This window comes from Podarcis raffonei, chromosome 5, assembly GCF_027172205.1.
Source record: "Podarcis raffonei isolate rPodRaf1 chromosome 5, rPodRaf1.pri, whole genome shotgun sequence".
NCBI classification, from domain to species: Eukaryota; Metazoa; Chordata; class Lepidosauria; order Squamata; family Lacertidae; genus Podarcis; species Podarcis raffonei.
In genome coordinates this window covers 24427252-24440874 of record NC_070606.1, presented here as the reverse complement: position 1 = coordinate 24440874, position 13623 = coordinate 24427252, and the positions used below count along the sequence as shown (strand labels likewise).

The 13623-nt window shown below is 42.7% G+C and overlaps 1 protein-coding gene across 1 annotated transcript in view; it reads right to left on the bottom strand.

The window, feature by feature from the left end:
- Positions 1-3716: 3716 nt before the first annotated feature.
- The window catches only part of CDHR1 (cadherin related family member 1), a 53952-nt gene continuing 44045 nt past the window's right edge, over positions 3717-13623 (bottom strand). The window contains exon 17 of the mRNA XM_053388234.1: positions 3717-7821. Coding sequence (XP_053244209.1) covers positions 7270-7821 — 552 coding nt within the window. The 3' untranslated portion in view covers positions 3717-7269. The remainder of the gene's footprint in view (positions 7822-13623) is intronic.

Genomic DNA, 13623 nt, shown 5'->3' with positions numbered 1-13623 from the left:
TCTCACATCTTCCATGCCACATCTGATTTTGCCATTAGAAACAATCCAACAATACTTTATTCCCCAAATGTAAAATAATTGATAATAGGACACGAGGGGGGAACTGCAATCCATTTTCAGCAGAACTTACTCGTCTCCTTTTTGCAAAGGACACCCAAGGCACTTTACATTAGAAGCAATTAAAATACAAAGCAGAAAGTTGTCCCCATCAGTAAATGATCATTATGTTTAATTCTCTTTTAAATGTGTGAAATCCCCCTCTCCTGAAAAAAGGTATATAAACACAGTTGCATATCTGCATGCAGAAAAATTATCTACCTGTTATCTACCTGTCTGTCTTTATGTATGCATGTGGCAATTTTGCTTCAGAGTCTGAAACTTTCATCAATATTTTTTAACTGGGCTCTTAAAAAATGATGTAGAAACCGTGCTATTTTTTTTAAAAAAATAATAATTATTTTTGAAGTTTACTCTTCAAAAGAGTTCAGCGTATTTAGTTCAATCTCCCACAGCAACTCTATGAGGTAGGTTAAATTGAGTGGTCCAGTGACACTTAATGATGCTGACAACCAAGCAGAGATTTGGCCACAGGTCCCCACTGTTCCCTATGCAATGTTCATAAGCTCAGCAAAGTTTTATATTCCAGAGCTTCCAGAGCAGGCATGTCCAACTGGTCGATCGCGAGGTGTCCCTGGTCTATGCTGGTCGATCGTGTGCTTCTGATTGCTCAAAAAAAAAAAGCTCAACAACTTTGGTTAATCCAATGGTTAATCCATTGCCAGTTATATATATATATATATATATATATATATATATATATATATATATATATATATATATATATGGGAGTAGATTGCAGTCTCTTGGGGGTTGGACATGCCTGTTTTAGAGCAACTAATTTACAGGATTTCCTTGCTCCTCTAACAACGACCATTTCAACACATTATTATCCTGATCCTTAGATATGACTGTGTTATCTTTTGGATATTGAAAGTATATGCGATAGAAAGAAGTTGCTGTTAGCTGGAAACACACGTCTTGAAATAAAAGAAATGGTTTTTCCAAATGCTCTGACGTTTCTTCTCTGTTGCGACACCATTTTGCACATATACATGTGGAGGTTGATGGGGAAGGGGCGTATGGGAAGGACACACACCCCAGCAAAAATGGAAGGCTTCAAATGTTAACGCTTCAAATGATTCAGGTGATCATAATGGCGACCAGCTATTAGGAAGAGAGAACAATTAGGGGAGTTCAGTGACCTCATTAAATAGATTTAAAAAAAGTGGGATGGGAGAAGAGGGAAATGAGCCAGGTTTTAATTTGGCATCTCAAGCATCCTCTGCAAAGCGAAGTGTTCTGAGCATGAAGCACCTTTTGAACAATGTAATCCCGCTTGACAATTCTATGCCATTAGCTCATGAGAAGATGGTACAAATGGGGAAATGGAGTAGTCGAAATAAGAATGCATAGATCTCAGGCCTGCCGATAAAGTTTTGACTTTTAAAAAACTTGTAGCGCAATGGAAGTTGAATTGATCATGGCTCAGAACAGTGCTGGATTTACATATAAGCTAAACAAGCTATAGCTTAGGGCCCCACTCTCTTGCCCCCCCCCCAAATTAAAGAATAAAACACCTGGATGTACATTTCCAAAATATAAGATAAAAAACAAATAAAATAAAACCTACATGCAGCAACAGTGTTTTGTGTTGTGTAGGCTCCTATGATGTAAGTAATGGGCCCCACCTGCTAGCCTGCTCCCTAAAATATCACTGGTTTGCTCATTTCTATATATAGGGTGCCAACATTTAGCATGGACTGGTTGTATGGACAACATGTGCAAATGGCTTTAGATACCTATTAGGTCCATAAATTACCATATAGCATATATTCAACACAAAAAACAGCAACAACTTGTTGACAAAGGACCGCTGGACATATAAAGGGCACCATTACCTTCAGTAGCTTAGGGCCTCATCGAATCTAAATCTGGCCCTAGCTGAGAACCAGATTCGGTAGTGTTTCTAATGGTAAGAGGGTACTGTTTAAGTGCCATGAAAAACTACTTGTCCTTATCCATAACTTCTGATTCTACTCCTTGCCTCTGAAACCCTACAGTCCATCTCACTGTGATCCCCTTTCTCTGCCAATTGCTTCAAAAGGGTGCGTATTGTATTTGCGCCATGGCAGTGAAATCCTGCTAGTGGGCTTCACAGAGACATCTGATTGGCTATCATAATAACAGGATGCTGGAGTAGATACTGGGGGTGCAGGTGGTGCTGTGGTCTAACCAATGAGCCACTTGGGCTTACCAATCAGAAGGTCGGTGGTTCGAATCCGCATGATGGGGTGAGCTCCTGTTGCTCTGTCCCAGCTTCTGCCAACCTAGCAGTTCAAAAGCACGCCAGTTTAAGTAGATAAATAGGTACCGCTGCGGTGGAAGGTAAAAGGTGTTTCTATGAGCTCTGGTTTCTGTCATGGTGTTCCATTGTGCCAGAAGCGGTTTAGTCATGCTGGCCACATGACCTGAAAAGGTGTCTGTGGACAAACGCCGGCTCCCTTGGCCTGAAGCGAGATGAGCACTGCAACTCCATAGTTGCCTTTGACTGGATTTAACTGTCCAGGGATCTTTTACCTTTACCTTGCTGGAGTAGATGGTACATTGGCTTGATCCAGCAGGATCTTCTTATACCCTTACAAATCAGATATTAGGTAAAAGTACATACCAACTTAGTGTACTAGGATAAATCCACACTGACGTTTTCATGAGGACTTTTTTAAAAAAAACGCAAATGGATATGGAAATGTGGATAACTGAACTTAAGGTCGGAAAAATGAGAATCTGAGAGAAGCCAAAATCGATGGATTCACCCATCCCTAATTGTAACCTCGGGGCCCTAAAAGCATTGAAGGCCAAGACATCTTCACCAGTGGCAGGGTTGTGAGAACAGGATTTCACCTATTGATTTGCAGCAACTGGGAAATTTTGGGGCTGGAGGCTTCTGGCAGAATCTGGGCCAGATCTAGGAACATAAAAAAAAAGTTTCAGGAAAATGCGTATTAAACCTCATTGTAATGGCTTTAGGGGTTGCTTGTGCGTAAGTTACCGCCGGTCTGGGCTAGGTTGCCTGGTTAAACCGTTTATGTCTGGACAGCCATCCACTCCGTGGCTGTTCAGTCGCTAGCAGAATCCGTGAGTGGGCGTTTCTTGAACCTCTTCCAGCAAAGAAGTTCTTTGACGCCAAGTCGCCGCCTACTTTCCCTGCACGGAAGTCTTCTGCGCAGGGTGGGTGTGGGCAGTGGAGGACCTGTGCTCTCCTCGCTGGTCTCCTGCAAAGAGTCCTGGAGCCTCCTCTCTGCTTCCCCCATCAGCCCCCCTCTATCCCTGGTGTTGCGCTGATTTTCTTCCCCAGCCGGAGACCTGCCTCTCTCCCTGCTTGGCCCCTCTCCAGCATCGCTGTGGAGCCTCGCCTCCTCCTCTAGTCCCGATGGCAGTTCCCTGACACTCATGATGGGAAATCACGTTGCCAAAAGATGGAACTCCACAGCGCTATCTGGTGTCAGTGTTATAACGCATTTGAAACGCTTTTTTTTTTTTTTTACTAATGTAGCTGAGTCCCTGGATTGCCTTCCTGTATGGAGCACTTGCAATGCTGAATATGAAGAATTGAGAGGGGTAACAATGGTCAGAACATCAAAATAAGGCAACGAATGCATTTTACAAGTTTTTATTAACAAAAAACATTTGGAACGCAGTTCACGTAGTACAGAACAACTGCATTCAGTTTGGGGGATGGGGAGTTGCACGATGTAAAAGAAAAACAGTTACCTCTTACTTATGTTGAAATCTATTAAGTCTAATATTATAAGTCTTTTCTTGAACATGATGCTGAGGGTTGCCACCTTTTCAGCTGCCAAAGGATGGGGCAATACAGATGTTTTTCATGTAGGTGGGCAATAGCTGCTCTGGACTCCTTTACGAGGGGGGGAAGAAGAATTATTCTTTGCTGCCCATTCTATAAGCGCAATTGGGCTCTTTGACTTGTGAAGGTACAGCACACTTCTGCTGGGGAGAGGGGAGGAGTTGCAGGAGAAATATAATCCTGCTACACCTTTCCTCCCGTCTCGTTCTAATTCCAACATTCTATTGCTAAAACCTAGTAAAATCTTGCGGTACCTTAAACACATTTTATGGTGGCATCTTTAGCATAATCAAATGTGCTGGTCTTTAAGGTTCCACAGGGCTGTTTGTTAGTTAGCTACAGTCTAACACAAATCACCCTCTGCCCCCCCCTAAAACCTGGCAAAATGCACAAGATGCTTTTTGTGGTTCCATAATTTCTTCTCCCTCAAACGCCTCATTTAAAAATAAAATGTAGAACTGATTCAAGTTTGTTTGTGCACAAAATGTTGATTCCAGAAAAAGTATATCTGCAATAGGTTTTTTTTACATATAATATGGACAGATATATTTCAAAAATATGAACAATCCATACAGATTACAAATGGATGGCAGCCCTAGAGTTTTTTTGACCTTCATCGCATTGTGCAATAAAACACTGTGTTAAGAAAATAGGAATGCAGGCAATTCTTGGAAGCTTTTGGTACCTCAAAGAGAATTTGTTTAAGTAGGTTCAGAAACAAAAGGAAAGATGTTGCATGATTTACAAATCTTCCCATGATTTGGATGTGCCCCTCTGGGTGCAATATAAGAGATGTGCCTCTTTTTAAAGCTATTTATGACGCATATACTCAGCTCTTCATCTGAAGAGCTCCAAGCACCTCACATATAGTTCCTGGGAGGACTTTCTTCCAAGCCATTACATGGCCAGACCTGATCAACAATAGGACTCTTTCATGTGCCTTCAAGCTATTATCTTCTCCTGTGACTATTCATGGAGATCTCAAGTGGGGGATTCGCCCAGGAGTGTAATTTACGAAATTGAATGGAGGGACATTTTGTTAATCTGGTTTGGGGGTAGCCAATGTTGCGTCCTCTGGATTTTGCAGGGCTACAAGTTCCAACACCACCGGCTATTCTTATTATTTATTATATTTGTCAGTTGGTTTTCTTGCAAAGCAAATGAAAACAATAAAAAACGAAAAACACAGCAACACAGGCTAAAAACATAGCTAAATGAAAAGGCAGGGATACGTCCCCCCCCCCCGCAATGCCACCCTTCAGATCAAGGGCCCAAAACAGAGGAATGAAGAAAGCAAAAGGGGTGCCACTGAAAAGGCCCGTTCTTGCATTGTCACCCTCTAAATCTCCCATGGAGGTGGCACACAAAGAAGGGTCATGCTGGCTAGGACTGATGGGATTTGGAGCCCAATAATATAGAGTGGGGAATGGAACCACGTTGGTAAACCCATGTCTGGTTGAACCAGCCTTTGCCTCCTTCAAACACCCTGATGTTCCTTCCCAAAATGAACCCATGAAGTCACCATAAATTGCTTTGATGGCAACTCTTGCTTAGAACTAGTAAGGAATCAAGTTAGGGCCACCAGCAAACCAGTCTAGATATGATGCAGATAGTGTTAGGCTTCCCTCTGCCTTGTGGCTATTAGAGCCAGGAGAAGGTCAGGCTATCTGGACAGGTCTGTCTGCCTCACCTGTGGACCAGTCACAATGGGTGAAATGGAGGAGGTTTCAGGAAGAAAACACACACAACATCCTCCTATATTCCTTGGTTAGCAGGATGCAGCTTGAAAGCCTTACATCATGTTTATAAGGGTATGGCACTACCATTCCACATGATACAATTTTAAGGGATGTTGCTACATTCCTTAAATGGCCTCAGCGCAGAAGTTTACCTAAATTGCGCTGCATCTCAAAATGATGCAGAGTTGCAAGCGATTTCTGTCTTTCTCCTGTTCACACCTTTTCTTTGCCCAGCTCCACTCCAAGGCAAACACTTCTGACACCATGTTTCTCATTTAACTGCCTTGTTTGTAGTAATTTAACACCAGGGGAATGTTCAGGTTGTCCCTCTGCAGCACCTTAACTTCAAATTCCCATAAACACCGGCGTTTTAAACATTCAGTGGTTAGGATGCTCGTAAAGCAGTAAAGCACTGTTTTGCAGCAGTGTAGGGAGCAATTTTGCCTTTTATAGAGAAAGAACTCTTGGTCTTTCCACTCCTCCATAAAAAGTTTTACGTCACTGGTCTGTTGCGATGAGGCATATCACATAGAGACGAGTCGACTCTCAATAATACTGAATGTTATGAAAACATTCCTGTTTTCAGTATAACTCATCTGCTTACTTTATGGACAGAAGTGGCTCAGATCTCTACGTCTGATAAATTTTTGTCAACCTATCCTTACTTGTCATTCAATGCATGTGCCCCAATACTGTTCATGTTACCTGTGATTAGGGATGACATGAATACCCCTGACTGCACACCTGTGAGCAGAATCAGGGTAAACACAACTCTCCTTGCTGTCTGTGTTCATTTCAGTCCTGAGAACTGCCTCCTCCCTCACCTTCCTGAAGGTGGAAAAAACTGGATTGCAACTAGAAATACCACAATCCTTGCTGGGAAAGTGATGCTGTTGGCTGTCACCTCCTGCCATGATCCCTCACCTCCTTCCTTTCTCATTCAAGAGATTTTCTTGGACAGGTTAGGGCAAATTGCATCATTCACACCTCACATTGGGACATGTTAATCTGTATGCTTGATGCCTATATGATTGGGAATGCTGTCAAATTCCAGCCCAAGTAAAGCCCGAGTTATGGCTGGGGCAGAACAATTTAAAAGGTCAATCAACATCTGAGCTGGACCCTGGAGCTACTGAATTTCAGCGAGTGGCATGCTAGGAGATGGGGCAGCTTGTTAGGCTTACTTGGCTATTCCTTGAGGACTCTGGCATGAGATATTTTAAAACATTCAATATTTCAAGCTGAACTTTAAAACAGATCACTGGAAAGCATTGGCCAGATACAGAACAAATTGGCATCCTGAAAATTGCAGCACACAAACACGCAAGCAGACTTTGCAGCGGGAACCTGTATAAAAACATTGTAACAAATGCTCACCACATATTACCATAAAGTTATAGGTGAAACAATTGCACCAGGCGAGAGGATATGTACTGGCATGCGATCCGGGCGAATGGATGCGAAACACCGAGAAGAGATAATGAGCGTTTTCAGCTTGTGGGGAGATGGGGAATTGGTACAAAATGCAAAATACGAAAATCACACCATGTACCTGGAATGGCACACAGAAGACACACTCCCCATGCAAGCTGTGGGGAGGAGACACTAAATGTGAGGGCTTGCCGCATTTCTCATTTCAAACCTCTGCTTGAGCTCCGACACCAGGGCATTGTGGGATGTGCAGACCGCGGCACCTTTCTTCGCCTGCTTTTTAATAATCTTCGGACTCAGCGATCCGGATACTGTGGGGACCCTCCATTCAGAGACATTAGTCTTGAGTGCTGGGGCTGGAGGTAGGGCTGGAGCATCAGGTGGCGGCGGATGAAGGGGCACCTGGAAGTTGTTGTTGCTGTTCTCATTTTGCAGACTCTTGGTATCCTCTTCGACGACAAACTTCTCCGCAGCGTTGCTGGGCCTCTTGAATTTCAGCCACTCCATTCTGGTCATCCTGGTTGGTTGGTGGTTCTGCCTTTTTTTAATGATCCGTCTCACGGGCATGATTTTGTTGGACCTCTTATTGCGCCAGAACATGGCGGTGGAGATTAAGATGGTGATCGCCACCATCACCCCCATGACACCAGCTAGCACTCCTAAGGCTTTCATGGGGTTATCTTTTGTTTGCATCAAAAAGGCAGCCATAGGCCCTTTGTGAAGAGTCTGTAAAAGAGTACAAAGAGAACATGGTGACTTAACTCTGGGGCACAGAGAGAGAGAGACTGCGCTTTCATTTGTCCAAAATATGTGATCCACACCACCAAGCCACCTCCAATTTGGCATCCAATATTCAGATTTAACACTAAGAAGGCCAACTGCAGCCATTAAATAGTGGAGCCTTTCACTCAGGATGTGGGGAGTTTTGCATCATCCCTATGCAATACTCTATCGTCCGTCGGTTGCAAGTGGAAACAAAACCACTGGGTTGTGCAGTCAAGGACATACCCATACAACAAACTGGTGACAACAGTCATTCCCTATTCTCTGAGGAACCCTGGAAATTGTAGTCCTGTTAGAATGGACACCAGGGATCCCTAACCAGGCAGAGTGCCTTCTTGGTAGTGGCGCCGCTTTGTGGAATGCTCTCCAATCAGATGTCAAGGAAATAAACAACTATCTGACTTTTAGAAGACACCTGAAGGCAACCCTGATTAGGGAAGTTTTTAATGTTTGATGTTTTATTATATTTTTAATATTCTGTTGGGAGTCTCCCAGAATGGTTGGGGAAACCCGGCCAGATGGGCGGGGTATAAATAAATTATTATTATTATTATTATTATTATTATTATTATTATTATTATTATTATTATTTTATTACTATGAACACCCATAAACTAAAATGCCTCTGATTCTTTTGGGGAAAGCTGTCACAGTTAAAACCGGTATCAAATTGAGATAAACTCAGTATATATCCATAACTGGAAGGTGTTCCTTATGCTTCAGATTTCATTTCAGAATCTCCCAAAATCAAAGCAACGCTTTCAGAGAAAATACTAGTAATAAGATTTTCTCATCCTATTGATGCATCTTCAACTGAAAACATTTTGAGGCTGTCAAATCGGTTCTTAAACAGCAGAAACTGAGCATGTTCTAGTACTCTTTTACAGACATTACAAAAACAAAACAAACCACTCCAATGCTATGAGGTAATGAATCTGAGATGAAGAGACAGGCTGTTTGTTTCCCTTTTAAAGAATCCAAAGCTTGATTAAGAGGTAATGCAGCCTCTCAATATGGCATATTGAGGACAAATGAATGAAAAGTTCGTATAGCATTTTAGCGCACAGAGCGCTGTGGTAGTCGCCGTTTAATTTTCCTGATTTTTCCCTGAGGATGGAGTCTGGATCTTTTCACACTTTTCCAGTACATGATGGTGGAGATCACCATGGTAACAGAAATGGTAGAAAGGACGCCACTCGTGCAAATCCCAAATAATGTCCATGGATGTTTCTTGAGGCCTAAAATATAGGACCTTACCCTTGATTTGATCTGAAAATGTCAAAAATAAGAAAACCAATCAACCTGTGGACCACCGTCATAAAGGAAACAGCAGGTTGTATCCAATGTAGTGCAAAGTACCCCATTCTGTCAGTGCAAGGATGTCTGCTTGTGGGACACAACTTTCTCCTCCCTCCCTAAATCTGGTCTGGGATCCCTCCCAACCCCCTGCAACATATTTGGGGAGGGCGAGGGGTGAACACAGGCAGAAGAAAGGGGAGGGAGTTCTGTTGTGCAAGTGGAAATCCTCGCACTGCCAAAATACATTGGCAAGTAACTGAAGCAGATAATTTAATTAGACAGTGCCTATATGATATCGAGCAACAGAATTTGGCCATGATAAAGAAATTTTGTCCGTTATACGATTATTTCCCACCTAGTCATTTTGACACTTTGGCACCCTATTTGCAAAATTTAATAATTCCAAAATATACAGATGCACTTTTACTTATGCAAGATTAAATATACTGCCTACAGCTGTGCTTGAGGGTCGATTTCAAAAAAATCTGCGGGAAAAAGGGCTATGTCCATGTGGAGAGGGCAGAATTGAATCAGTAGCTCATGTGCTTCTAGCTTGCATTCTGTATAAATATTTGAGGAGTGAGGTTATTACCCCTCTACTACTATCTCTACCAGAATAAAAAAATTCCTTCCAGTAGCACCTAAGAGACCAACTAAGTTTGTTATTGGTATGAGCTTTCGTGTGCATGCACACTTCTTCAGATACACTTCAGATCCCTACCAGGTCGCTCAACCATTGCTACTGTGTGCTTTCTTTTAGCAGATCAGGATAACCAGGTGACAGCAAAAACTGCAAAAAATAAATAAATTAGCAGGGGCAACTAGAATAAGATGTATTATTTGATTATTGATGTAAATCTCCAGAATGTATTTTGTATAGTTAAGTTTTTACCTCTATCTTCAGTACATTTTTTTTCCTTTTACTGCTATGGCTAGTAGCTGATGCAAAAAAAGATTCTTCTGAATATATTGGTTGGAGACCATCATAGGACCCTCCCCTCTTTAAAACATAGCAGGGCTAAGAAGCAATTGGGCGGGGGGGATACAACTACTAAATATTTTTGAGCCCATCCTCCTCTAATACATGATGCTGGGACAGAACACAATAATAAAATTAAAACACCAAACAAACAAACAAACAAACAAACGAAACAACAACACACCACTCAGTGTAAACACAGACAAAAGAATAACATCACAAAATTGGTGGTTAAAAGACCAATTTTAGAAGCTAAAAAAACCCTACCCAGGTAACATGGATAAATGAGTGCCTGTAATTGCACATAATAGTAAGAGAAACAGCAAGCCTTGAAGACTGGAGAATGGAAACATGCAACTACAGGAGATGTTTATAAGTCATTATTACTGTAACCATGCAGTTACATATGTGCATGTATAAACACTTTCAGAACGAGACTGGCTTAGTTGTACGGTACCTATATCTAATCATGAAGCAGGTGTTCTTCACCTGAGACCAGGGACTGGAGCCTGAGCTGCAGAAGCAGGCAGAAGATACTGCTCTCTTGAAATGGCAAAGGCAGATATCCAAGCTCCCATTATCTAGCTTGGACTTGGCCAACTTTTCCTCCTGACTGTCCATTGTAGGAGACTGCAATCTCCTCACAGAAGAAGAAGAAGAAGAAGAGTTTGGATTTGATATCCCGCTTTATCACTACCTGAAGGAATCTCAAAGCGGCTAACATTCTCCTTTCCCTTCCTCCCCGACAACAAACACTCTGTGAGGTGAGTGGGGCTGAGAGACTTCAAAGAAGTGTGACTAGCCCAAGGTCACCCAGCAGCTGCATGTGGAGGAGCGGAGATGCAAACCCAGTTCCCCAGAATACGAATCTACCGCTCTTAACCACTACACCACACTGGATTGTGAAGCAGCAGATTGTGAAGCAGCAGATTGCCAAAACCTGAGACACCATCTCTTTCCAGCTTGGCACCCAGTGCTTTCTGCCTCCTTTCTTGCTTCCTGCCAGCTGCCTTGATGGCGACAGCACAGTTACAACCCAGAGGTAATGGTGTGCAGAATTCCAGCCTCGAAGACTGACTACACTGCAGCCCAGGTCAATGGGAAGATTCTTCTACTGATTTGAATGGTACAGAATCTCGTCTTCCGAGGATTTGTGGAGCAAGCCACAATCAATGCATGTTCTCTTTAGCTGCCTGAATAAGATTATCTGTTACACACTTGACTTGGCAATGAGCGTGCCAGAGAAAAACATATTCATCGCATGAGGCACACTTAATCTGAGTCCCATCTCCTTAGTGTCCCTGCGCGTTGTCACGACACATCCTGAGTCTGCTTATGTCAAATGCAAAGGAGATGAGGCTGTTAATAAAACACTCAGGTGTGTATTCAATGATACCTGATTTCTCATACGAAAGCTTCCTGCTGCATGCCGTGCTCATTTTCCACATGGCACTAGGATGCTACTGCAATGATATGTATCGGGGCTGGAGAGTCCAGAAAATTGTGGAGCTGCTAGGCTGCTAATTGGGATCAGCCATTGTGAACCTATTTTGCCATTGCTTAAAGAGCTGCCCTGGCTCCTGGTTTGTTTCTGAGAGCAATATAAAGTGTTGGTGCTCCCTGTTAATGCAGTATATGGCTTGGGATCTGGAAACAGCTCACATAGCTGCCTGCTCTATATTCACCTGCCTGTGCACCAAGATCATCTTTGGATGTCCTCCCCCAGGTTCTCCACCATCTGATGCAAGGCATGTGGCAGTTGGGAAGAGGGACTTTTCCAGACGGCTAAGCAGGCAGAGCCAGGCTGCCTCCCAAGCCCACACGAGTGTAACATGTAGCTCGTCTCTGAATGAACCTTGTTCCTATCCATTTATGTTCAGGGCAGAGGGTTAGGTAGCCACCCCTTCTAATCTTGTGGACTATAGACAAACTTGCTCAAAACTATTGGTGTGCTCTGTCACTGCAATGATCAGTCTTTCCATTCCAGGCCACAGAAATCTAGGACTACATATTCTGTCATAAAAAAATACTTGTAATCAAGGATAGGGGGAAGCAAACAGCATATGTACTTCAGCACTTTCCCCCCAGTGGGTATGAAAGAAATCATTGGCTTATCATCAATATCCCTTTTTTTGTGTAAAAATACGATCCGTTAAATAAAATAGCCTTGGGATTTTTTTATTATCACTGCATTGTTTCAAGAGCAAAAGGTATTTTTGATGCTTGAAACCACCAAACCTAGCCGCAGGGCATCCATCTCGAAGGGAGCAGCGTTCTGCTAATTGTGATGGTAAATGTTAATCAAAAATAGGCCTGTTTAATTACTCATGTGATTAACACTGCTGGACACCTCTAGTTGTGTTGTCAAAGAAGCTTTTCCTTCAGAAAGGAAAACAGAGCACTGTTCTGCGGGATGAAGAATGCCGGGTCAGACACAATGGAAGAGGAACAGATGCATTCAAGTACATCCTGGGGCACATTATACAAAGAGAATGCCTTATTTGCATGCCACTAGCTTTGATCCTGCCATCTCCAGTTGGAAATGATTCCCAGTGTAGTATATGCTAACCCTTTTCCTCCTGAAAAAAGGTCACAAAAACTTAAAGAGGGAGAGCACAGCCTCAGAGATGGATTCATGCACCATGAAAGTTTAGGGTTCATTCACACTTCTGCTCACTATCGAATTGGAGCAAACATCAATCAGGTTTTCTCCAGATGGACATTTGCTCCAATTTAGTGCAGAAGTGTGGGCTTCCTGGGGAAAAGCTGTGAGGAAAAGGCCAAACTGCTCGTGGGAGAAGTGGAAATGTGGATAAGACCTATTTACAGGAGCTAAGCACCGTTGCAATGAAGGCACAAAGAGGACAAACAGTCACTATGAAGAGACCAAGATATGAAAGCAAGGAACTAAGCTATTGCAGAGGAAATTACAGATAGCATAGGAAAGACCGGGGAGTTTCAGGTGGACACTTGTAAATTGTAAGGTTTTGGGATAATAAAGCTAGATATGGCTGAGGGGGTGGCATTTCAAATCTCTTCGCCACCAATTTGCAATGCTTATTCAAGGGAAATAAATATTCTAGAACAGATGGGTGGCATTCTGTTTGCTGATATTAGATTGCCACATGTCTAGGTTGCCCCTGCCACATCTATGTAGTCTGCAGGGTATAAGGGAAATGACAGTTTAACGAATCCTCTGTATATGTGAAGCAGATTGACAAGTCTGTCACACACCCCAATACACTCACCCCACCATTGGACCCGCCATCGCAACCATTCTGAAAATATTGTTTGGGAAGTTAAATGTAGTAATAAAGGAGGAGTTATTCTACTAATGAACCATCTGGAGAATGGTTGGTAAAATCAAGGGTGAGTTAAGATACAAAGTTAAAAGAAGAAGGACGGATTAGGTGTGGACCTTTAAGACCGTTGTGGTGGGCCTTCATAAATTTCTATTTCTCCATTTT